The sequence below is a fragment of the Pituophis catenifer genome, unplaced genomic scaffold (assembly GCF_029215685.1).
Source record: "Pituophis catenifer annectens isolate HBS135680 unplaced genomic scaffold, rPitCat1.0.hap2 SCAF_1, whole genome shotgun sequence".
NCBI classification, from domain to species: Eukaryota; Metazoa; Chordata; class Lepidosauria; order Squamata; family Colubridae; genus Pituophis; species Pituophis catenifer.
The window spans coordinates 354,070,442-354,096,092 of record NW_027256881.1 but is presented as its reverse complement, the minus strand read 5'-3'; the positions used below and the strand labels follow the sequence as shown (position 1 = coordinate 354,096,092).

The following is a 25,651-nucleotide window of genomic DNA, read 5'->3' as shown; positions in this document are numbered from 1 at the left end:
GACAGTCAAGCTGAAACTAAGTTAATCAGTATAAAGCCTTAGGAAGGCCACACCTAGAGCACTGCATCCAGTTTTGGTCACCACACTATAAAAAAGACGTTGAGACTCTGGAAAGAGTGCAGAGAAGAGCAACCAAGGTGATGAGGGGACTGGAGATTAAAACATACGATGAACAGTTGCAGCAACTGGGCATGGCTAGTCTAGTGAAGAGAAGGACCAGGGGAGACACAATAGCATCTTCCCATATTTGAGGGACTGCCCCAAAGAAGAGGGGGTTAACCTATTTTCCAAGGCACCTGAAGGTCGGAGAAGGAAGAATGGATGGAAAACTGATCAAGGAGAGAGATTCAACCTGGAACTAAGGAGAAATTTTGCTGACCGTGAGAGCCATCAACCCATGGAACAGAAGTTGCCTTCAGAAGTTGTGGGAGCTTCATCCCTGGAAGCTTTCAAGAAGAGACTGGACTGCCACCTGTCAGCAATGGTGGAGGGTCTCCTGCTTGGGCTGGGTGGGTGGGGTTGAGCTGGATGACCTCCAAGGTCCCTTCCAATTCTTTAATCTGTTAATCTCCTTGTACCCCATTTCTCTGCAGCTGCCCCCAAGGCAAACCTTTTTGCCTTGAGGAATAAATATTTCTCCTTTTCCGCACAGCTGTCTGGATTTCATTTTTTATTTATTCTTGCACAAACCCGGCTCAAGTTGGAATCCCAAATTATTATTCCGACCAAGGGAAGGTGAGAAGAATGACTGGGCTGCCTCTCTTCCTCCTCCTGCTCCTCTTCTGGCTCCTGCCTCCAGCTGCTGCTAAGGGCATGCCAAATGTATCTGTGCTGGCAAACTCTTTCCACATTCTGCAAGAATATTACAAGCCTGGAGATCTCATTATTGGTGGGAATTTGCTCCTGACAAGAATTCAATACTTCGAAGACCCAGATTTTAAAAGAGACCCATCCAAGATTCCTTACAGGCTCATGTAAGTTTTACCTGGAGCAGAAAGATGTAGATGATGGCTTGCTTTGGATTAGACTCAAGGACTCCTTTTAGTATAACAGAATAACAGAGTTTGAAGGGACCTTGGAGGTCTTCTAGTCCACCCCCTGCTCTAGCAGGAAACCGTACACCATTCCAGACAAATGATTGTCCAATTTGTTCTTTAAAAACCTCCAGTGTTGGATCTCCCACAACTTCTGGAGGCAAGAGGTTCCACTGGTTACTTTTCCTCACTGTTAGGAAGTTTCTCCTTTTAATTCCAGGTTTCTTCTCTCCTTGATGAGTTTCCATCTGTTGCTTTTTGTCCTGCCTTCAGGTCCTTTGGAGAATAGGTGGACCCTCCTCTTCTATGGGGCAGCCCCTCAAATATTGGAAGACTGTGATCATATCACTCCTCGTCCTTCTTTTCATTAAACTAGACACACCTAATTCCTGCAACAGTTCTTTATAGGCACTTACTTCATAGAAATACATAGAAATATTTGTTCTAGTTATCTTTGCAACGTCCTAGTGTAGTTCAAATCTTTTCGCAAAGTTAGCGTCATGGATGGCATGTAAAAGTAGTCAATAAATTTTTTAAAAAATAAAGTAGGCTACAGTTCTCAATCTTTTCAGAAGTCATCGTGATCAGGGAAATGGTAAGTCTAAAAGGTGAAGAGGGACAACAGAAACTGCGCTGGCCTAGGGAAGAAGTTGACTTGTAATATTAATTTGTACAGAAAGTCATGTTGGAAAATTCAAATAAAAGCTCATTGTGGGATTTCGACAAAAGCAAAAATAAAACTCATTTTTTGAATCAACAGTACTCGGGAATAATGGCCTTCAGAAAACATTTGCTTGTCCTCCACTGGAGTTTTGTGCTCAGTAATGGTTAGAAGACCTGAAAAAGCTGCTAGAAAAGAGACCCAAAGGTGCTTTTTCAAGAGGCAACTGGACTTTCTGGTTTTTCTTTGTCGTTTCGCTTCTCATCCAAGAAGCTTCTTCAGTTCTTCAGAGCTGAAGAAGCCTCTTGGATGAGAAGCGAAATGTCTTCAGAGAAAAATCAGAAAGTCCTCTTGAAAAAAGGACCTTTGGGACAACCGTGACCTGGAGGACTGAGAAGCTCCATCGACCCTCAAAGAGAGAACCCAATTGATTAGGGAGCTAAAGGAGCAATTGTGATATGGAGAGGAACATATTTCTCCTTTCTCGCGAAGCCATTCAAGTTTAATCAAGATCTTCCCTTTTAAAAAAAAATCCAGAAACCCGATAAAACATGGGACTTGCTACTCTGGAGAACAGCAAGATAAGGAAGCACGTAGAAGTTCTTCTGAAAATGAGCCCCAATGATTTTCTCACTGTAGGCCCATCCCCAAGAACTACCAGCAGTTCCTGACCTTGAAGTTTGCAGTCACAGAGGTCAACAAGGACCGGGTTCTCCTCCCCAACATCTCCCTGGGCTTCCACATCTATGACAGTCACCAGACTGAAAAGAATAGTTCTTTGATCAGCCTCTCCCTGCTCTCCACACGAGGCCAAATGGCTCCAGGCTACAAATGTAATGGGCAGAACCCTCTGCTCTCTGTCATCGGAAGTGGCAACCCAAAATCCTCAATGCAGATGGCCTCCATCTTCAGCATCTTCAAGGTCCCGCAGGTAAGGGGGCTTCCCTGGAGACAATATGAGGTAGACAGACAAAAGGAGCCAAAGATGAAATCAAAAGTGTTTGGGAGGTGAGCATATCAGGATATGTATGAGTTAGAGAATCCATGCTATAATTGAACTTATATTTTATCTATCAAGATACATTTTTGTAAGGACTGTGGTGGTTAGGATGCAGTGTTGCAGGCTAACTCTGCATTCCACTGCCAGCAGTTCAATCCTGACCAACTCAAGGTGGACTCAGCCTTCCATCCTTCCGAGGTGGGTAAAAGGAGGATCCAGATTGTTGGGTGCAAGAGGCAGACTCTGTAAACCGCTTAGAGAAGGCTGTAAAAGCACTATGAAGCGGTATATATGCCTAAGTTCTATTGCTATTATATAACCCCCAGGAGATAGATATGAGAAAATTCTGAAATGCTGCACTTGGCAAGAGAAGTTCCTTCCTGACTTATTTAGCCGCCTCTTTAGTGCAATTTATTCCATGTTATCACCATAATAGTTCTTTCCCTTGTACGTTGACCTGTCAGAACCAGGCAAAAATCGTAACTGGTTGGTCTTCCTAAGAAGGGGAAAAGCTAAGGTTTGTCATTCAAAGTGAGCCAGTTTGACCACTCATGATCAATCAATCAGAATATAGAGCTGGAAGGGACCTTGGAGGTCTTCTAGTCCAACCCCCTGCTCAAGCAGGAGACCCTCTACCATTTCAGATTAGCAGCTGTCCAGGCTCTTCTTAAAAACCTCCAGTGATGGAGCACCCACAACTTCTAGTGGCAAGCTGTTCCACTGGTTAATTACTGGTTAGGATCCCTAGAATCAGTGGTGCCTTTCCAATATTCTTACCACTCGGCCTTCAGCGCATTCACCCAGCCTCAAAAACATGGTTAAATAGGACAGTATTACATCCAGGCGGGCAGTCGCCGCTAACGATTCGCCCGAACTGGTACGAACCGGCTGAATACCACCTCTGCCTAGAGTCACCATACAAATTTACTTTGCATTTGAGAAAAACATCTCACTTTCTCCAGCTTAGTGTCGGCTCTGAGTTCCTTCATGGAGACGGAACAGATTATCCTTCCTTCTTCTGGATTAATCCCAAGAAATTTCCCCAGTTTGTGGGTTTAATCCAGCTGTTCCTGCATTTCCAGTGGAACTGGGCTGGGCTTGTGGCCTCTAAAGGTGACAGTGGAGAACATTTCGTCTCATACCTGATTCCGACGCTGGAGGAGAAGGAGATCTGCCTGGCCTTCCCTGAAATATTCGATTCTGATATTCCGGCTATTGACGCATCAGGAATGCACCTTGTTTTCAAGATTTTGCTGGAAGCGGAAGTGACTATTCTGTTTGGAGACTCCAGTACTATATCGTTAGTGGTGTTCACTCTGCTTCGGTTTGGACGATCCATGACATTTCAGAGAGCTTGGATCGTACCTTCCCACTGGGATCTTAGTGTGGTGGGATCTCAAGATGTATTGCAATTTCGAAAGTACTTCCATGGGGCTTTGCATTTTAAGGACCACACCAGGGATGTGCCAGAATTCAGCCATTTTCTTCTCTCTTTAGATCCTTTGAATCCAGAAGGAGATGACTTCCTCCCATTGTGGTGGGAAAAATTCTTTAAATGCAAAATCCACCAACCAGGACTGATCCTTCCAAAGAGGGCAAAACCATGTACAGGAAAAGAGAATTTACAGGATCTGCCATCTTACGTGTTTGAAACAAGCATGACAGGTGAAAGTTACATGATCTACAATGCCGTTTATGCAGTGGCACATGCATTACACGCAATGCATGGATCAGGTGCGCGACCAACCATAATGAGGCTCGGAAAAAGGATCTCAAATGTCCAGTCATGGCAGGTAATCTCTGTGACTTTTGACTCAGCCTGGAGATTCTTAGAGAGGAAGATTCCCATATTGCATTTCTTCAGTTACTGATTAAATATCTGTATGCCACCATATAATATAATAACAGAGTTGGAAGGGACCTTGGAGGTCTTCTAGTCCAACCCCCTGCTTAGGCAGGAAACCCTACACCACTTCAGACAAATGGTTATCCAACCTCTTCTTAAAAACTCCTAGTGTTGGAGCATTCACAACTTCTGGAGGCAAGTTATTCCACTTATTAATTGTTCTAACTGTCAGGAAATTTCTCCTTAGTTCCAGGTTGCTTCTCTCCTGGATGAGTTTCCACCCATTGCTTCTTGTCCTGCCCTCAGGTGCTTTGCAGAATAGCTTGACTCCCTCTTCTTTGGGGCAGCCCCTGAGATATTGGAAGACTGCTATCATGTCTCCCCTAGTCCTTCTTTTCATTAAACTAGACATACCCAGTTCAGTGGTGGGTTTCAAATTTTTTTACTACCGGTTCTGTGGGTGTGGCTTGGTGGGCGTGGCAGGGGAAAGATACTGTAAAATCTCCATTCCCTCCCCTCTCCAGGGGAAGATTACTGCAAAATCCCCATTTCCTCCCGATCAGCTTGGACTTGGGAGTCAAGTCATTGATGAAGATGGCACTGGGCCTAAAACAGAGCCTTGGAGCTCCCACTGCATAGTTCCCTCCATGTAGATGTAGCCCACGTTAAAACAGTATTTATAAAAACAATATGAATGAAGTATAACTTTTTGTTGAAAAAAAGGCAGAATGTAGAACATAGGATAATAGAGTTGGAAGGGACCTCGGAGGTCTTCTAGTCCAACCCCCTGATTGAGCAAGAGACCCTGTACCATTTCAGACAAATGGTTGTCCAATCTCCATAGATCTTTGAATCTCCATAGATCTTTGAATGTAGGCAACATGCTGATAAAATTGGATCTCAGGGTTCCAAGTAATAGATCTATTGAACCAAAAACTCCGAGGCAGGTGGATTCCTCAAATAGCTTTATTGGAAATATCAAATTGGCACATATCTGGTGAAAACCAACTCTGAAGGACCCCTCGGTTAGTAGTAGAACAATAGTAGAATAGTAGTAGTAGAATTCTTTATTGGCCAAGTGTGATTGGACACACAAGGAATTATGTACGCTCTCGGAGTACATAAAAAAATATACATTTGTCAAGAATCATAAGGTACAACACTTAATGTTAGTCATAGGGAAACCGTCAATATAAATCTTAAGGATACCAGCAACAAGGTTACAGTCATACAGTCATAAGTGGGAGGAGATGGGTGGTGGGAACGATGAGAAGATTAATAGTAGTGCAGACTTAGTAACTAGTTTGACAGTGTTGAGGGAATTATTTGTTTAGCAGAGTGATGGCGTTCGGGAAAAAACTGTCCTTGTGTCTAGTTGTTCTGGTGTGCAGTGCTCTATAGTGTCGCTTAATTTAATTAGGTTTTCACCTAAGTAAAAGTAAAAGTTTTTCCCCCAGTCTCAAAGAATCGGTCACATGGTCCAATCATGGCTCCGTTCAGCTTCCTGGTAACATCACTCCTCCTCCCCTCAGCCAGGTGTGAGAATGTTCTTCTTGGTTCCCAGGAGAAAGTATTTTATTTTGACTACACATCCCCAGTTATCTCTAATTACCTCTCCCTATCCCTCAGCTCTAGTGTGACAATGCTGAAGCTCCAAGGTGGCTCCAGCCAGGTCAGCTTCAGGGTTGACAGTGGAATTGAAGTATTGGGCATGATTCTAAGGCCCAATAACAAAGAGAACCTTTGACCATGTTGAGAAAGGAGTCAAATATGTAGTGTCCCTCCCGACGACTTAGTTCTCCATCAAGGGTTCTCCACTAACTTCTCAGACATTCATGTGTCTCCTAAGATGATGGCCATCACAGAATGATAGAAGGCATGGTATCTCATTTATGGCTTTCAGCCATTGGTGGGATTCAAATAATTGAACAACCAATTTCTGCCCTAATGATCAGCTGGTTGGGTGTGGCCATGGTGGGGATGGCCAGGGGGCATGACAGGCAGCACACGGCCTCCTGCACCCCCTTGGAAGCAAAAGTGGGCCACAGGGGGAAAAAATTTTGCCCTCCCGCATGCCCCGTTTTGGGCCTAGTAGGCCTCCCTGCACCTCCTGGGAGCAAAAATGGGCCACGGGAGACGCGCTGCACCTCCCACGCCCCATTTTGGGTCTAGTAGGCCTCCCTGCACTTACCTGGGAACCAAAATGGGGCACATGGGGACACCTGGAAGGGGCGGGGAGGAGAGGGGAGGGGACAGCTAGCAATTTAACAACTGGTTCACCCAGACCGGACCGGACCGGCTGAATCCCATCGCTGCTTTCAGCCAATTATGACCATTTTTGAAGGCCTCTTTTCTTTCAGATTCTTCCCTATTTGAAGAACGTCCAATTCAACAACAGTGCTGGAGAGGAAGTCTCCTTCTCAGATAATGGACTGGGATCTGCTCGTTACGATCTTCTCAACTGGGTTTTCCTCCCCAATCAATCGTTTGTCCCCACGAAAGTTGGCCAAATAAATCCAGGGGCTCCCCCAGGCCACGATTTCACCATTAACTCCAACGGAATCATCTGGGCCACAGAGGTGAGCTGGAAGGAAACGTAACTTCCGAGAAAGTTTTATTCTCTCCTTGGGATGCAGAACTTCTGGTTGAAAAACAGGTCTGCTGCTACAAGAATAGTATTTGCACAAAGATGGAAAGCAGAGAAAATCCCTTTAGAAGGGGAAGTAATTAGAAAAATTTTGGAGTGCGCAGAGATGAGCAGATTAACTTTAATGATTAAAGAGAAAGAGGATACGGAATATTTTAAGATATGGGGGAAATTTTATGATTGGATAGAAAAGAGAGATAGATAAAGAATTTGATAAGCAAGCAGGAGAAATTTACATTAAAAATATGTACTTTGGGGAAAATATTGAAATAGAGAAATGGGATCTACTAAGGAAGAAATAAGAAGAGAAGGAGTAACAAAAAGAAGAAGAAGTCACCGAAGAAATACCGAGATGACACACGGAAGGACTGATGTATTATATGTTTGTTTGTCTTAAAAAATAATAATAAACTTTTTATTAAAAAAAAGAAAAAAGAAAAACAGGTCTGCTGGAATAGAAAATATGGAAGACATTTCATTAAAACCTGCTTTAAATGTAACACATTTGAGATCTTGTTTGTGGCAGGTCCATTTCTTGTTTAAATTTATCAAATTGATATCTTGGCCATTTCACCAGCAATGACTGATTTGTCCGAGTGCCAGGCTTCTAGAAATTCCCTGACATTTTTGGACTTGGCTTGATCTAGGATAGTCACATTTTCCCAGTTGAAACTATGGTTAAATCTGTCTATATGTTGTGAAATTAAATAATTTTTGTCATGTCTTCTGACTGCTAGTTGATATTTGTGGTTGCATTCAGGAATAAAGGAAGCATGTTCATTGCTTAGGCCTTCTCATATATTTCTCTTTTTCTCTTTTAGAAGGTGCCCTTTGCCATGAAGGTGTGGCATGAAGAGGTGCCAGGCAGGAGAGAGAAGAAGAGTTCCAGAGGGGAAGCAGGTTTGCTGCTACCAATGCGACCCTTGTCCAGAAGGGACCATTTCTAATCAGACAGGTAGAGCAAATCTATGGAACATTCTTTTTTTTTTTTAATTTGATTTATATGCCGCCCTTCTCCGGAGACTCAGGGCCAGTCTTACAATGCTTAAGCAATAGCCTTCATCCTTTTGTATATTTATACAAAGTCAGCTTATTGCCCCCACAAACTGGGTCCTCAATTTACCTACCTTAGAAAGGATGGAGGGCTGAGTCAACCTTGACCCTGGTAAGATTCGAACCTGCAGAAATTGCAGGCAGCTGTGTTAATAACAGGGTGCATTAAACCACTGTACTACCAAGGCTCTTCATTCTTCCATTATAGATCTTCCTTGGAGAAGGAAACTATGACAATCACACCTGGGCATTCCTGAGGATCTGCAATGGTTCCCTTAGTGCAGCTTACATCTTAATAAGGCCACACCTAGAGCACTGCATCCAGTTTTGGTCACCACACTATAAAAAAGAGGTTGAGACTCTAGAAAAAGTGCAAAGAAGAGCAACCAAGGTGATTAGGGGACTGGGGGCTAAAACATAAGAAGAACAGTTGCAGGAACTGGGCTTGGCTAGTCTATTGAAGAGAAGGACCAGGGGAGACATGAGAGCATCTTCCAATATTTGAGGGGCTGCCAGAGAGAGGAAGGGGGTCAACCTGTTTTCCAAAGCACCTGAAGGCCTGAAGACAAGGAATAATGGATGGAAACTGATCAAGGAGAGATTCAACCTAGAAAGAAAGAGAAATTTTGTGACCGTGAGAACAGTCCACCAATGGAACAGAAGTTGCCTTTGGAAGTTGTAGGAGATTCATCACTGGAGGCTTTCAAGAAGAGACTGGACTGCCATTTGTCAGAAATGGTGTAGGGCCGTATTGCCAAAATGCACACAGAGGGGACTGACAGAAACCGGAAGAGCAGCTCCCCAGCCTGCATGTACATGCTGGGAAGCTGAGCTTCCGGTCTTCAGTGGATGCATGTGCGCCGGTCACCTGGTCTTCTGGTTTCTGGCATGCATGCGCATACAAAGACCAGCTGGCCAGTGAACTTGCACTTGCTGGAAACCAGAAGCTCAGCTTCACAAGCAATCTTCAGATGCTCCCTTCCATTGTATATTTTTCCAAGTCAAGGAAGTAGTTCCCTTAATTTGCATTCACTTAATTCAAACTTCACCTCAATTTTGTTTGGAGGGGGCTTCTGAAGAAAGGAGTCATGCCTGAGACTCCTTGTGGAAGAGGGACCTTGCTCATGACAGGTTCAGGTGAAATACTTAGACAAAGACTCTTGATTTCAGATGCAGCTTGTTGTGACCTGTGTCCAGAAGACCAGTTCCCTAGCAAGGAGAAGGACCACTGCATTGCCAAGAAGATCCACTTTCTTTCCTATCAAGAGACCCTGGGATACATTTTAGTTTCCCTCACTCTTTTCCTCTCTGTGATCACATCCGCTGTTCTGGTGATTTTCCTTAAGCATCTCGACACTCCAATCGTCAAGGCCAACAACCGAGATCTCACCTACATCCTCCTGGTCTCCCTCCTGCTCTGCTTCCTCTGCTCCTTCCTCTTCATTGGTCAACCAGGGAAGCTCACCTGTCTCTTCCAACAAACTGCCTTTGCCATTCTCTTTTCCCTCGCGGTTTCCTCTGTGTTGGCAAAAACTGTCATGGTGGTTCTGGCCTTCATGGCCACCAAACCAGGGAACAGGACAAGGAAACTCTTAGGAAAACCACTGTCCAACTCCATTGTCTCAATCTGTCCCCTGGTCCAAGCACTTCTTTGTGCCACCTGGCTGGTAATCTCTCCTCCATTTCCCAACATGGACTTCCACTCTTTGGTAGGAGAGGCCATCTTGGAATGCAATGAAGGCTCAGCTTTAATGTTTTATGCTGTCCTCGCCTACCTGGGGTTTTTGGCCCTGGTTAGTTTCACGGTGGCCTTTCTGGCCAGGAAATTGCCCGACAGCTTTAATGAAGCCAAGTTCATTACTTTTAGCATGCTGGTCTTTTGCAGTGTTTGGATCACCTTCCTCCCCACCTACCTGAGCACCAAAGGGAAGTCCATGGTGGCCGTGGAGATCTTCTCCATCTTGGCCTCTGGGGCTGGTCTCTTGGCTTGCATTTTTTTCCCCAAATGCTACATCATCCTATGGAGGCCCCACCTCAATTGTAGAGAGAATATAATGAGGCACAAGAATCTCTGATTTATGCTCAGATTGGGAGATTTATTTTGATTGTGGACTTTTTGTAGTTGATCTGATTTCTAAAAAAAAGATGAAGTGAGAAAAGGGCTTGTGTATTATACAATTGGAAATTAAGTAATGTATCTGATCACAAACTATCTGTTAATCAACAATAATCACCCATCCTTTAATTTTTTCATTAATGCTAGTTGACCGTAGTAATAAACATGGAAATTAACACTGCAGCATTAATTGTTAATGTTTCATACTGAAAGTTTCTCATCCAAATTTGGAGGGCTAAATGTTTTGTGTAGTTTGTCTAGAACTGGAATTGTCAAAATAGATTAGAGAAGATTGGGGGAATGGAATAGAATAGAATAGAATAGAATAGAATAGAATAGAATAGAATAGAATAGAATAGAATAGAATAGAATAGAATAGAATAGAATAGAAAATATGGAATGGAATGGAATGGAATGGAATGGAATAGAATAGAATAGAATAGAATAGAATAGAATAGAATAGAATAGAATAGAATAGAATAGAATAGAATAGAATAGAAAATATGGAATGGAATAGAATAGAATAGAATAGAATAGAATAGAATAGAATGGAATGGAATGGAATGGAATGGAATGGAATGGAATGGAATGGAATGGAATGGAATAGAATGGAATGGAATGGAATGGAATGGAATGGAATGGAATGGAATAGAATAGAATAGAATAGAATAGAATAGAATAGAATAGAATAGAATAGAATAGAAAATATGGAATGGAATAGAATAATAGAAAAATGCGTCTTTATATAAAGAAGAAGATATACCCAAAGAGAAAGTAAAACAATATTTATTGGAGCAGGGAATGCCACAGATTGGAGAGGAGGAAAAAGAGATGTTGAACAAAGAGATCACATTAACAGAGTTAAAGACTGCAATTGCCAAATTGAAAAAGAACAAATCTCTGGGCCCGGATGGATTCCCAGGGGAATTATACAAAAATTTAGAACTAGAAGACATTCTACTCCCAAGAATGCTCCAAATTTTTAATGAGGCCTTAATGAAAAACAAAATACCAGAATCTTGGAGAGAGGCCTATATTACACTTTTACCAAAAGAAGGATCGGATACCAAATTGATACAGAATTATAGGCCAATTTCACTTCTCAATACTGATTATAAAATATACATGAATATATTAGCGGAAAGATTAAAAAGAATTCTCAGTAAGATAATACATAGCGATCAGAATGGATTCCTCCCAGGGAGGCAAATTAGGAATAACACAAGGACGATTCTGGATGTGATAGAATATTATGAGGAACACCCGGAAAAAGAGGTGGCATTAGTTTTTTTAGACACACAGAAGGTTTTCGACAATTTGAACTGGGAGTTTATAAAGCAACAACTGAACATAATGGGATTTGGACAAAATTTTACAAATACAATAAATACGATTTATGAGAAGCAAAAGGCCAATATTTTAGTAAACGGTGAACTTACCAAAACATTTCAGATCAGCAAAGGAGTAAGACAGGGATGCCCAATGTCACCACTTTTGTACATATTGGCATTAGAAGTGTTATTGAAGAAGATTAGAGAGAGTGATCAAATCAAAGGGCTTAAAATCAGGAAGGAAACATATAAAGTCCAAGCGTTTGCGGACGACGTTGTCCTAATTATGGAAGAACCGGTGGAAACAGGCATACAAATATTGGAAACACTTGATAAATATGGAGAAGTAGCAGGACTCAAATTAAATAAATCTAAAACCAAAATGCTCACCAAAAATATGACGAAAAACCAGAAAGAAGCCCTGGAGGAATCTATGGGAATCCAAATTGTGAAAAAAGTTAAATATTTGGGAGTATGGATCTCAACAAAGTACCTGGCCCTCAAAGAGGACAATTATGTCCCCTTGGTAAAAAGCATAAAACAAGATTTAGAGAAGTGGGGGAAGTTACAAATTTCCTTCCTTGGGAGGATAGCGACAATTAAAATGAGCATCTTACCCAAATTGTTGTACCTGTTCCAAACAGCGCCAATTAAATTTGATAAAAAAATTTTTAGTGAACTTAATACTACTATTACGAAGTTTATTTGGGGAGGAAAAAAACCAAGAATAGCAATTAGGAGCTTACAAGATAAAAAAAATAGAGGAGGGCTTGGATTACCAATATGGGAAACATATCACAAAGCAGCAATTCTTGTTTGGTTAAAAGAATGGGCGACGTTAGCGAACAAAAGAATTCTTACGCTAGAAAAAAAAAAAAAAAGAACTGGAAGGGACCTTGGAAGTCTTCTAGTCCAGCCCCCTGCTCAGGCAGGAGAGCCGATACCATTTCAGAGAATGATACCTGCGCTTGATTTGAGGAGGTCTCACTAAAGCACCTTGAAAATCAGGGCCTTTGATGATTAAACCTTCAAATTAATTTCTAAATTTCTCTTTTTTTTTCTATTTTAAGTATAAAAACCAGAAGCCATTTCCAAATAGAAAATAGGACCAAATTATATTTTCCTGTTTGCATTTGTTAATTTTTCTAGACTGTTCTCATCTATATATTAACAAAAGTCACTAAACTCTTTCAAATTCTTTATGTAGGAGAAGAAATGGCAGAACACAGCGACAGAGTTAAAAGAGGAATTAGCCGAGAATCTCTACGTAGCCACAAACCAACTAAGCCCAACCCCCCCCCTTGAGTGAGGTTGATTCTTACCTAACTCAACCAAGGTGCTGACCATTAGTTGAGAAGATTCCTGTATAGAGGCTCTTAGCAATGAATCAGCTTAATTTGGTCTTCATACTTGCACCTCTTGTCTCACACCCAACACTTTACCCTTAAAGCGAAAGCTACTTTATATTCTTTCTAAAGCTCTGAACATTTCTTTAAAATGTTCGTGTTTATAAAATTAATTAATTTTATAAACATGAACATTTTTAACAAATCACTTTTGACTTTGTTTTGTATATAACGTATTTTCCGGCATATAAGACGACTTTTTAACACATGAAAATCTTCTCAAAAGTCGGGGGCCATCTTATACGCCGGGTGTCGTTCTCCTGTAACCAGGCAGACCAGCCCAAAAGACTCTAACGAGCCTTAAAAGGCTCTGGCGATCCAAGCTCTGACGATCCCAGCTTTGCCTGCCAATCAGGCAACGCAGCTGGGATCGCCAGAGCCCTGTAAAAGGAAAAAAGTTTTCCCCCTCCAGCTTGCTTACCTTAGCTGCTAATCGCAACGCTTGCCTTGCTTCGCTTGCCTGAATCCATTCCATCAGCAAGCCTCTCCCTGCCTGCAATCAAGCAGGCAGGGAGTTGTGGACTTCAACTCCCAGAATTCCTCAGCCAGCAAAGCAAAGCTGGCTGAGGAATTCTGGGAGTTGAAGTCTACAAGTCTTAAAGTTGCCAAGGTTGGAGACCCCTGTTCTATTGGGTAAGTTTTTTCCCCCTTTGGGAGCTTTAAAAAAAAATAGTTAATTGGGTTTTTTTTTAGTTGTTCTTTTTTAGACCTAGCCATTTAAAGTTTAGGAAGTTTTAAATTTAGTTTTCATATAAAAATAAAAATAAAATAATATTTGTGCAGCTTTCTGAGATGTGGTGTGTTTCTGTAGTGTTTCACTCTAACTACACAAACACACAAAATCTCACAACTTCTCTGTATGTGGAATTTTGTGTGTGTAAAGTGTGAAAGTTGATTTTTTGGGGGGCTTTTTGTGGCTGTGTGAGGTTGCTGCTTGTTGCAGGGGCCATTTTGGGTCTAGCACAGCTGCTTTTACATTGTGTTGAGCCAGTTGATGTTTTTTAATTTTTATTTGGTGTGCATTGGAAGAGGGGCAGTCTTATATGGCGAGTATAGCCCAAACCCTATATTTTAACAGGAAAAGTCGGGGGTCGTCTTATACGCCCAGTCGTCTTATACGCCGGAAAATACGGTACATTCAAATTCACTTTATATCATATTGTGCAAACTTAAGTGACAATTTATGCATCTCATTTTATAATAGCAAAGTTCACAATATTCTTCCAGATTCTTTACCCGGCAATGATAGAAATGGCTTGTAATAACTGAAGGAAATATGAAAAGCTGAGGCCATAAATGGATGAGTATTGTACTGTGTTGGAAAGAGTGAGAAGTCAACAACTTCTTCTCCACCGTTTTCAATCCTGCATTCCCCCACCCTCTGTTTAAAAGTTTCTTTTTTTTTTTTCTATTTTATGTTATAATAAACCTCTGCAAAACTGTAAAACTTGAAAATGAAAATCAGGGGTTTGGGCTGAGTCTCCCCCATTCCAAAAAACTTGACTGGAACCAGCTTCAGAGAAAGAGGAGAGCCACATAAAACCACGTATCCCTTCCTATTAGCCCAGCTGGTCCAAAGGCTGAGCATGGCTCAGGGCATCCTTCCCACGGCAGCTGAGAATTGGGAAGATGTACTTCACGACACAAACACAGCAAGCAAACTTCTCTGGCTCCAGCGAGTTCTTAGACAGCTCTCCTGTCGAGTTTAAAGCAGCCCAGCATTTTGAGGGATCCTCCTGGCTATTGTAGGAGGTTAGCACCCACCCCTTTCCTGGAGGAATGAAATATTTTAGGAAATATTAAAAAGGCAGAATATTATGTTTCCCTGTATGAGAAATGGAGAAGCATATTTTTAAAGACAAAGCAGCTCCCACCTTCCTGCCCCCAGAGGCAGGAATTCAATCTTTGTCAATGAATCTCATTTGCAAGACAATGGGACCCATCTAGAACGAAACTCACCACATGGCACCTGGGAAGATTACATCAACCAGCAAGGCTAGCTAAGACCCCCACCCCCTGGGAGTCTGACAACCAATCAGGATACTCTTTCGGGGCCCCAAGAAATGCAAAGCCAGAGAGAGCATAAAAACCCGAGGATTTACTGTATCTGCCCCTTTTCTGTTCAGGAACTCAAGCCATGTGATCCTGTCCACCATTAAACCATCTTTCCAAGCAGTCTCCACGTTGCCAGTGTCTTTTTCCCCACTTGGAGCAGAACCCAGAAGGATATTTCTTCCTACATTATGTTTAAGGTCTGTGGGAGAAGTTAGCTTCTCATTTATCCCCTGCCATGCGGCCATAAATAAACCAGTGATTCAAGGCAAGCATTGGGATGATAGCTCGGACATACGAAGGTACAACTGACTGTCAGTGCCACCACGCCCTCTTAGTCCTCAGAGATTCTGAACAAATTGTGTCACAGCCCAAACTACATTTTTGTGCGCAGGTGCTCGGTTTCATCACCACTTCACTTTTGACTCTCAAGTGCCTCTTTGCTGTGGATGAGAAACAAACATCTTTTTTTCCCCCTGCATATAAGACCTTGTGCTAAGTGGGTAATCCTTGAGATTATCAAAAGAGCAGTCATCCATCATGTATCCTCTGTGGATTTCCTCCCACAAAAATCTTCCAAGATAAACACTTTTTAATAATAATAATAATAATAATAATAATAATAATAATAATAATAATAATAATAATAATAATAATAATATATGCTCAGAGGTCTCCTGACTGGGGGTGAGGGGTAGGACATGGCACCTTGTCTTGCAAAGAGCTGGGCTTGGTGAAACTCAGCTGGGCTTCATCTCCTCTTTGGTCACAGCCCAAACACGGCTAAAGAGGCAGCATGGTTGAAATACGTTTGCCCTCCATGGGGCACAGCCACTCTCTGTTGTGCTGCAGCTGCACTAAGATTTGAAGGGCCGCCTGCAATTCACCTTCTGTATAAACCTCGGTTTTTGATCTAGGAGGGAAGGTGAGAAGAATGACTGGGCTGCCTCTCTTGCTGCTGCTGTTGCTCTTCTGGCTCCTGCCTCCAACTTCTGCTAAGAGGAAGCAAACTGCATGTGTGGTGGAAACAACCTTCAAAACGAAAAATAACTTTTACAGGCTTGGTGATCTCATTATTGGTGGGAATTTGCTCCTGCAAACAGGGTTTGCCTCTGAAGTCCTAGACTTTGCAAAGCACCCACTGTTCGTTCCAACTCCCATTTTGTAAGTTTCGCCTGCATGATAAAGGTGTAGAGGATTATTTGTTTGCTCAGAAATACCTCTTTTGGTGACTTTTTCAAGATCCTAAAGTAGTTCAAATCTTTGTGCTTTTTTTTTTTTTTACTAAAGAGCCAAGTTCCTAAACAGAATTCTCAATGTTTCCAGAACTCTTCGTTAAGAAGGTTCTAAACCACATAAAGAGTCAGGAGAGACAATATATTTGAAACTGTTCTAAGAGGTTGACATATTGTTCCTTTTGAAAGAACGACATGGTGGAAACCTCAAGGAAAAGCTCAATCCTTTTCCAGTGTACAGGAGTTGTAAAAAGCTTTCTGTTTGGGGATCAGCAGGGCAAACTCTACCAGCACTCAGAAATACATTAATGTTTCTCTCACTATAGAATCGTACCCAAGAACCTCCAGCAATTTTTGGCCTTGATGTTTGGAGTCAGAGAGCTCAACAAGGATCTGGTTCTCCTCCCCAATATCACCCTTGGCTTCCACATTTATGACAGTCACCAGATGGAAGGGAGGATTTCCTTATTCACTTTCTCCTTGCTCTGTGGACGTTACAAATTAGTTCCAGGTTATGAATGTGACAGGCAGGACACTCTGCTGTCTATCATTGGAGGTCACGATCCTAAATCCTCAAGGCAGATGGCCTCCATTTTCAGCATATTCAAAGTCCCTCAGGTAAGAGGTGTCCACTGGAAGCAGTATGAAATAGAAAAGCAATAGTAACATATATAGAAACCAAAGGCTTTTTGGCATGCATGCCAAGATTATGTCACTTAGGTAATCTATTAGAAATTCTGTTTATATATATACCACCAGAGAGGAAACAAAGAGCACAGTCACCATGTGCTTTACTGCTCAACTATTTTTTTTTGTTAGTATTTTTTTTATTCATAAACATTTGGAATACAGTGTATTGCCAGGGTATATCATTTACCAAAAAGCAAAGAAAAAACAAAAAAGATTAACACATATACTAATAATGATAATAATAATGTAACAGAATAATTTTAACTAGATTTCTCTTTATATTAATTTATTTGTAATTCTGTTAATTATATTAGCATATTTATAATTATAAACCATCTTTACATTTAATTCATGCACAGCAATAATCTTTCTTCATCTCACTTAGGTAATCTGTAAGAAATTTTGTTTATATATAGCACGGCACAGCAAACAAAGAGCACAGTCACCATGTGCTTTACTGCTCAACTGTTTTAACTGTTAACAGGAAACTCTACTTAGAATAAAAGAACATAGAAGATATACCATAGATCCAAACTTGTAAATGCTGCCATCGACTGGCTGAATACTTCTGTAGTTGTTGCATAAAACTGCATCATAAAACTTTGCCTTTGACACAAGAATCTCACTTTCTCCAGCTTGGTGTTGGCTTTCAATTTTCTAGAGGAGACAGAAGAGTTTATCCTTCCTTCTTCCAGATTAATCCCAAGGAATTTCCTCAATATGTGGGTTTGGTCCAGCTCCTCCTGCATTTCTGGTGGAACTGGGTTGGGCTGATTGCCTCTGAAGATGACAGTGGAGAACACTTCATCTCATCTCTGATGCCAATGCTGAAGGAGAAGGAGATCTGTCTGGTCTTCACTGCAATGGTGGCAACTGACCATATTACTACACAATTAATTTCAAAATTGCAACTTATTTTCAAAACTTGGTTTACAGCTGAAGTTATTATTGTGTTTGGAGACATCAATGGTGTTACTAGTGTATTGGCAGCTGTGTATCGTTATGTACAAAGGACAAAGACATCATTTCAAAGAGTTTGGATTTTAACTTCCCGTTGGAATCTTAGCGTGGTGGGAATCAAGTCAATATTGCAGGTTATAAAGTCCTTCCATGGGGCTTTGCATTTTAGGGACCACACTGGGGATGTCCCAGAATTCAGGCATTTCCTTCTGTCTTTAGACCCTTTGAATCCACAGGAGGACGTCTTCCTCCCTCTATGGTGGGAGAAGGCCTTTGGCTGCAAGATCTACAAACCAGGCGAGATCCCTCTAAAGGGGAAAAAACCATGTACAGGAAAGGAGAATATACAGAATCTTCCAACTTACGTATTTGAAACAAGCATGTCAGGTGAGAGTTACAACATCTACAATGCCATTTATGCTGTGGCGCACGCATTGCACGCCATGCATGGATCTGCAGTGAGACCAACCATGATGAGACTTGGAAAGAAGATTTCAAATATCCAATCATGGAAGGTAATCCTGGACACCTTTTCTCCAATGCATAGATCTTGAGAGAGGAATCTTCCCATTCGTATTTCCTGAATTAATAATCAAGCGCCTTTATGCTACCATGTCAAAACAGTTCAGAACAGAATGAAATAGAAATTAGTTAAAAAACAATAATACAAATAAAATATAATTCTGGTGGTCGGTGTGTGAGTATTTGTGTGTTGTTTTGTTTTGTTTTTTGTTTTTTTGAAAAGTGGTAGAGTGGAAAAAAGAGAAGTCAACCAAAATAGCTCCCCATCCAATCCATAGAGGAAAGACCTTAAAATTCATCAATTGTTGGCTGAATGTTTGGGGAGGGTCACCATTCCAGAGAGGAGGTGTCAGCCCAGAGCAAGCTGACAATCTGGTTACATTGTGGGTCATATTACCATATGTGGTGGACATGTGTAGAAGCCAAAAGATATTGGGCTAAAATCCACACAAGGTTGGAAAAAATGACAAAGAAACACATTGACTTTAAACCAGAGATATTTATATTAGGGATTTTACCAGAAACATATCATAGAGAACTGCAATATTTGATTGTGAATGTTTTAATAGCGGCTAAAATTGAATTTGCTAAAAAATTGGAAAAAGGAGGAAATACCTACGGAAGAGGAAGTTATTAAGAAAATTATGGAATGTGCTGAAATGAGTAAACTTACATTTGAAATTAGAGAACAGGAAGATAAACAATATTATATGATATGGGATTTATTTTATCAATGGTTAGATAATAAAGCATGGAAATGAAATATGAAACATGACATAAATGCAATATATATGAAAAGGTTCTTTAAGATGGGATGGAAATGCTATTGTTAAATAAATGATAAATGAGAATAATAATAATATAAAGAGATACAACAGATTGACAAATCTGAGACATTAGATAATTAATGAACTATGAATATGGAATTAAGCACAAAAGATTTTTAACCGATCGACACACTTTCTGTAATTGGATGATTTGTTTTATGTTCTGTTTAAAAAATAAAAAATAAAAATAAAAAAAAAAATCTGGGCACATTGTGCAAAAAACATCAATGGGCTAATTGAGCTCTGAGTGAGCTTGTATACATAGTCACTTTCTCTCAGCATGTAAGATAAGGGAAGGCGAGGCAGGGGAAGGCAGGAGAAGGGAAGGGAAGGGAAGGGAAGGGAAGGGAAGGGAAGGACTAGCAGTTTAAAAGCATGTAGAAAAATAGGGACCACCTTTGGTGGGAAGGTAACAGCGTTCCATGCACCTTTGGCGTTTAGTGGTGCTGGCCACAGGACCACGGAGACGTTTTAGGACAGCGTTGACTCTTCAGCATTGAAACAGAGATGAGCACCTCTCCCTAGAGTTGGGAATGACTAGTACATATGTGCAAGGGTAACCTTACCTTTACCTTTAAAATTCATTTGTCATTTACAAGACCTCGGGCCAAAGAAAACATTTCAGAATTCATGTAGCCCTGTATCACAAGAGCAAGACATGCAAAGTATTTTTGGAATGTGGCCTTAAAATCTTTGTATGTAGATATCATGATGGTAAACCTGAAGAGGAAGAAGCCATGATACAAATGCTCAATGATAAACAGAAACTTTGTAGTGTTGGGGAAGGAGTCAAATATTGTTACTTCTGATTGCTGATATCTTCACCAAAAACCTACTCTACCATTCCAGACAGAGGTGCTATTCAGCAGGTTCTAACAGATTCTAGAGAACCGGTAGCGGAAATTTTGAGTAGTTCGCAGAACCAGCAAATACCACCTCTGGCTGGCCCCAGAGTGGGGTGGGATTGGAGATTTTGCAGTATCCTTCCCCTGCCACACCCACCAAGACACGCCCACAGAACCGATAGTAAAAAAAATTGAATTCCAACACTGATTCCAGACATACACCCATCTCCTAAGACGATGGCCAGGACAGAATGAGAGAAGCCATGATGACTCATTTGTGGCTTTCACTCAATTTCAAAAGGTCACTTTTGTTTCAGATTCTTCCCTATTTGAGGGACGTCCAGTTCAACAACAGTGCTGGAGAGGAAGTCTCCTTCTCAGAAGATGGATGGGAGTCTTCTCATTATGATCTTCTCAATTGGGCTTTCCTCCCCAATCAATCATTTGTCCCCAGGAAAGTTGGTGGAATCGATCCCAGGGCTCCCTCAGGCCAGGATTTCACCATTAACTCCGATTCAATCATCTGGATCACTAAGGTAAACTGGAAGGAAAAGTTGTAAATTCAGGAAATGATTTTTCTTTCTCTCCTGGAGATGCAGAAGATCCTTCTAACTGTAAAAGCACCCGGAGGCTCCAACTGGTCCAGAATGCGGCCGCGCGGGTAGTTAAGGGCGCAACTCATTGTGCCCACATGACACCCCTCCTCCGCGAGCTGCACTGGCTCCCAGTGGTCTTCCAGGTGCGATTCAAGGTGCTGGTTACCACCTTTAAAGCGCTCCATGGCATTGGACCTGGGTACCTTCGAGACCATCTTCTGCCACCAGTAGCCTCCCACCGGCCAGTCTGCTCCCACAGAGAGGGACTCCTCAGGGTGCCATTGGCCAAGTTATGTCGGCTGGCAACACCCAGGGGGAGGGCCTTCTCTGTGGGAGCCCCTGCCCTTTGGAATGAACTGCCCCCAGAAATGCGTAAGATCTCCGATCTCCGTGTATTTCGCTGTGCCCTCAAAACCTTGTTGTTCCGCCAGGCCGGGCTATCAATGTAAAGATTTTAATTGGTTTTAAATGTGGGATTTTAAATTTGGGGGTTTTATAATTGAGCCAATTATTTAATAATTTTAATTATTTTTTAATTTTGTCTGTCTTTGTGCTTTTAATCAGGCTGTACACCGCCCTGAGTCCTTCGGGAGAAGGGCGGTATAGAAATAAAATTAATAAATAAATAAATAATAAATAAAATAAATAAAACATATATATATATATTGAATCAGAAAATATGGCAGCCATATTGTGAAACATCTGGTTATTGTGTAAGAAATTTGAGGTTTGGTTGGCTTCAGTCTGCAAGATTTGGGATTAGGAAGAACCCAAATTCAGGAGGCAATAAAAGCAGACAACTGTGATTTCTGTGAAATATTCCCATTTAGTTGGATCCTTCTGATTCTTTCTTTTTTTAAAAAATGTAGCTCAATATCACAAACCTTTCTTTTCTTGCTGATTTCCAGCCTCCCTTGGTGGGTTATGAGTGTCAATGGCCTGAATCAGCCAGGAGCTGTTCCTAGTTTTGGGTAGACCATGATGAACCATTTCTTTTGAAGACATGAATAAATGAGGCATGTTGATTGCTTAGGTCTTCTTACACTTTTTCTTTTTGTGTTTTAGAAGGTGCCCTTTGCCAGGTGTGGCATGAAGAGGTGCCAGGCAGGAGAGAGGAGAAGAGTTCCAGAGGGCAACCAAGTTTGCTGCTATGAATGTGACCCTTGCCCAGGAGGGACCATTTCGAATCAGACAGGTAGGGCACTCCTTAAATGTAGATCTTCCAGGATGATAGACTTTGGTAGATCAAAATATTACTATTTTGTCATTTGGATAGGATTTATTATTTATTTATTTATTGGTTCGATTTATATGCCGCCCTTCTCTGGAGACTCAGGGCAGCTTATAATGTGTTAAGCAACAGCCTTCATACTTCTGTATATACCTACTTAGTAGGGCTTTTGCCCCCCCCCCAAAGCGGTGTTCTTTTTTATACAAAGTCAGCTTATTGCCCCCACAATCCGGGTCCTCATTTTACCTACCTCGGAAGGATAGAAGGCTGAGTCAACCTTGAGCCTGGTGAGATTTGAACTCGCAGTAATTGCAGGCAGCTGGCAGCTAAGGGCTATTTAACAGCTCTTTAGTCCGCTGCTCCACCAAGGCTCCTTTGACATACATACTTTTGGTTTCAGATGCAGCCCACTGTGACCCTTGCCCAGAAGACCAATATCCAAACCAAGAGAAGAATCACTGCATTGAGAAGAAGGTCCACTTCCTTGCCTATCAAGATAACTTGGGATACGCTTTAGTTTCTCTCACTCTTTTCCTCTCTGTGACCACATCTGCAGTCCTGGTGATTTTCCTTAAACATCGTGAGACACCAATCGTCAAGGCCAACAATCGAGATCTCACCTACATCCTCCTGGTCTCCCTCCTGCTATGCTTCCTCTGCTCCTTCCTTTTCATTGGTCAACCAGGGAAACTTACCTGTCTCTTCCGACAAACTGCCTTTGCCATTCTCTTTTCCCTTGCAGTTTCCTCTGTCTTGGCAAAAACTGTCATGGTGGTTCTGGCCTTCATGGCCACCAAACCAGGGAACAGGACTAAGAAACTCTTAGGAAAACCACTCACCAATTCCATTGTCTTAGCCTGTCCCCTGGTACAAGCAGTCCTTTGTGCCACCTGGCTAGTAACCTCCCCACCATTTCCCAACTTGGACTTCCATTCCTTGGTAGGAGAGGCCATCTTGGAATGTAATGAAGGCTCAGTTTCCATGTTTTATGCTGTCCTCGCCTACCTGGCTTTCCTGGCTCTCATCAGTTTCACGGTGGCCTTTCTGGCTAGGAAATTGCCCGACAGCTTTAACGAAGCCAAATTCATTACTTTTAGCATGCTGGTCTTTTGCAGTGTGTGGATCTCATTCCTCCCCACCTACCTGAGCACCAAAGGGAAGTCCATGGTGGCCGTGGAGATCTTCTCCATCTTGGCCTCTGGGGCTGGTCTCTTGGCTTGCATCTTTTTCCCCAAATGCTTCATTATCCTATTCAGGCCGGATCTGAATCAGAGAGAAAATATAATGAGGCACAAGAATCTCTGATTTATGCAGAGATTGGGTACCTTTATTTTTATTTTGGGACATTATTTTATTTGATCTGACTTCTAAAAACATTAAATGAGTGAAGGGCTAGTTGTCAGATAATTGGAAATCAACTGATGTCACAGACATCACAGATCATCTATTAATCAAGAACAATCACCCATATTTTTATTTTTTATTAATCCCAGTGATGCCCCGTGAACAACTTGGAAATAAGCATTGACATAAACAAAGTGGATATTAGTTTCCAGCACTGCAGTTTACCACTATTTTAATCAAATGTATGTTTGAAAATATGTTGGGTTGGCTTTGCTATTGTTATTTTTAAGCATAATTTGATTGCTTTGATCCCTGAGGCCCTCCTACATTTTTTGATTCAAATGCCTATCAAAATTCTATTAGTTCTACCGTTTAAATGAGCCACATTGTTTTACTCTCTGTTCATGGAATAGGAAAACATTATTGGTAAATAAAATCTATGCTGAACATTCACAGTTCTAAGACTTTGCCCCAAGCAAGAAAAAATAATTTCACCAAAAGCCACAAAACCAATGCATACCAAGGATTCTATCCCACTGTTTGCATTCAGATTTAACAGATTAACAGAGTTGGAGGGGGCCTTGTAGGTCATCTAGTCTAACCCCCTGCCCAAGCAGGAGACCTTACCCCATTTCTGAAGGATGGCAGTCCAGTCTTTTCTTGAGAGCTTCCAGTGATGAAGCTCCCACAACCTCTGAAGGTGACATGTGTTCCATGGGTTGATTGTTCTCATGGTCAGAAAAATTTCTCTCCTTCATCAGTTTCCATCCTTTATTCCTTGTCAAGCCTTCAGGTGCCTTGGAGAATAGCTTGACTCCCTCTTCTTTGTGGCAGCCCCTGAGATATTGGAAGACTGCTATCATGTCTTCCCTGGTCCTTCTTTTCATTACACTAGACATACCCAATTTCAGCAACCGTTCTTTATATGTTTTAGCCTCCAGTCCCCTAATCCTCTTGGTTGCTCTTCTCTGCACTCTTTCTAGAGTCTCCACATCTTTTTTATAGTGTGCCAACGATTCTGCCACGGTTGGGCAGAACTCTAGTTCTGGTCTTCATATGAAATAAAATTTAAAAATGGCCACGGGTTTCTCAATGGCTGGTCTCTAGGTTTGGCTTTCCTGCCCAAACATTGGCACTTTCTGCGGAGGCCCACCCTCCACTAGAGAGAAAAGATGTACACCTCCCTTGGCAGCATCCAGGGCTTGGCAATTCTGTATCACTACTTCCCTAATTTCCCGTTTCTCCCTGTTCAGGTTGAGTAATGCCAGTATGACATAGTGTGATAAGGGAAGGGAAGGGAAGGGAAGGGAAGGGAAGGGAAGGGAAGAGAAGAGAAGAGAAGAGAAGAGAAGAGAAGAGAAGAGAAGAGAAGAGAAGAGAAGAGAAGAGAATATGGGAAGGGAAGGGAAGGGGAGGGGAGGGGAGGGGAGGGGAGAGGAGAGGAGAGGAGAGGAGAGGAGAGGAGAGGAGAGGAGAGGAGAGGAGAGGAGAGGAGAGGAGAGGAGAGGAGGGGAGGGAAGGGAAGGGAAGGGAAGGGAAGGGAAGGGAAGGGAAGGGAAGGGAAGGGAAGGGAAGAGAAGAGAAGAGAAGAGAAGAGAAGAGAAGAGAAGAGAAGAGAAGAGAAGAGAATATGGGAAGGGGAGGGGAGGGGGAGGGGAGGGGAGGGGAGGGGAGGGGAGGGGAGGGGAGGGGAGAGGAGAGGAGAGGAGAGGAGAGGAGAAGAGAGAAGGGAAGGGAAGGGAAGGGAAGGGAAGGGAAGAGAAGAGAAGAGAAGAGAAGAGAAGAGAAGAGAAGAGAAGAGAAGAGAAGAGAAGAGAAGAGAAGAGAAGAGAAGAGAAGAGAAGAGAAGAGAAGAGAATTCTTTATTGGCCAAGTGTGATTGGACACACAAGGAATTTGTCTTTGGTGCAGAGGCTCTCAGTGTACATAAAAAGAAAAGAGACGTTCATCAAAAATCATAATGTACAACACTTAATGATAGTCATAGGGTACAAATAAACAATATCAATATAAATCGTAAGGATACCAGCAACAAGGTTACAGTCGTACAGTCGTAAGTGGAAGGAGATTCCAAACATGGATTGAACATGGATCCTGTCCAATCTCCTAACTCCAAAATAGATTCATAATTACCCTCCAAACCACAGGACAAGACAAAGGGCAGGACAAGAAACAACGGTTGGAAACTAATCAAAGAGAGAAGCAATCTGGAATTAAGGAGAAACCTCCTAACAGTGAGGACAATTATCCAGGGG

General features: G+C 41.9%; 2 protein-coding genes across 2 annotated transcripts; both read left to right on the top strand.

Annotated features, from left to right (window-relative positions):
• The first annotated feature begins 744 nt into the window (after positions 1-744).
• On the top strand, positions 745-10,316 carry LOC139313627 (vomeronasal type-2 receptor 26-like). Its single transcript, XM_070939095.1, has 7 exons — positions 745-974; positions 2,335-2,626; positions 3,778-4,019; positions 6,171-6,243; positions 6,902-7,026; positions 8,031-8,143; positions 9,412-10,316. The coding sequence occupies exons 1-7, from the start codon at positions 745-747 to the stop codon at positions 10,314-10,316; spliced, it is 1,980 nt and encodes a 659-aa protein (XP_070795196.1).
• Positions 10,317-17,889: 7,573 nt separating this feature from the next.
• LOC139313585 (vomeronasal type-2 receptor 116-like) lies at positions 17,890-23,357 on the top strand. Its single transcript, XM_070939091.1, has 4 exons — positions 17,890-18,546; positions 20,543-20,761; positions 21,887-22,016; positions 22,453-23,357. The coding sequence occupies exons 1-4, from the start codon at positions 17,890-17,892 to the stop codon at positions 23,355-23,357; spliced, it is 1,911 nt and encodes a 636-aa protein (XP_070795192.1).
• Positions 23,358-25,651: the final 2,294 nt, after the last annotated feature.

What these genes read in the sequence shown, in the direction of transcription:
- LOC139313585 (XM_070939091.1), top strand. Translation starts at nt 17,890, where the DNA reads ATGCCAATGCTGAAGGAGAAGGAGATCTGTCTGGTCTTCACTGCAATG. An exon ending in CAATCATCTGGATCACTAAG is followed by an intron (nt 20,762 to 21,886) that starts GTAAACTGGAAG and finishes TTTGTGTTTTAG; the next exon opens with AAGGTGCCCTTTGCCAGGTG. An exon ending in GACCATTTCGAATCAGACAG is followed by an intron (nt 22,017 to 22,452) that starts GTAGGGCACTCC and finishes TTTTGGTTTCAG; the next exon opens with ATGCAGCCCACTGTGACCCT.
- LOC139313627 (XM_070939095.1), top strand. Translation starts at nt 745, where the DNA reads ATGACTGGGCTGCCTCTCTTCCTCCTCCTGCTCCTCTTCTGGCTCCTG. An exon ending in GCATCTTCAAGGTCCCGCAG is followed by an intron (nt 2,627 to 3,777) that starts GTAAGGGGGCTT and finishes CTGCATTTCCAG; the next exon opens with TGGAACTGGGCTGGGCTTGT. An exon ending in GGGTTGACAGTGGAATTGAA is followed by an intron (nt 6,244 to 6,901) that starts GTATTGGGCATG and finishes CTTTTCTTTCAG; the next exon opens with ATTCTTCCCTATTTGAAGAA.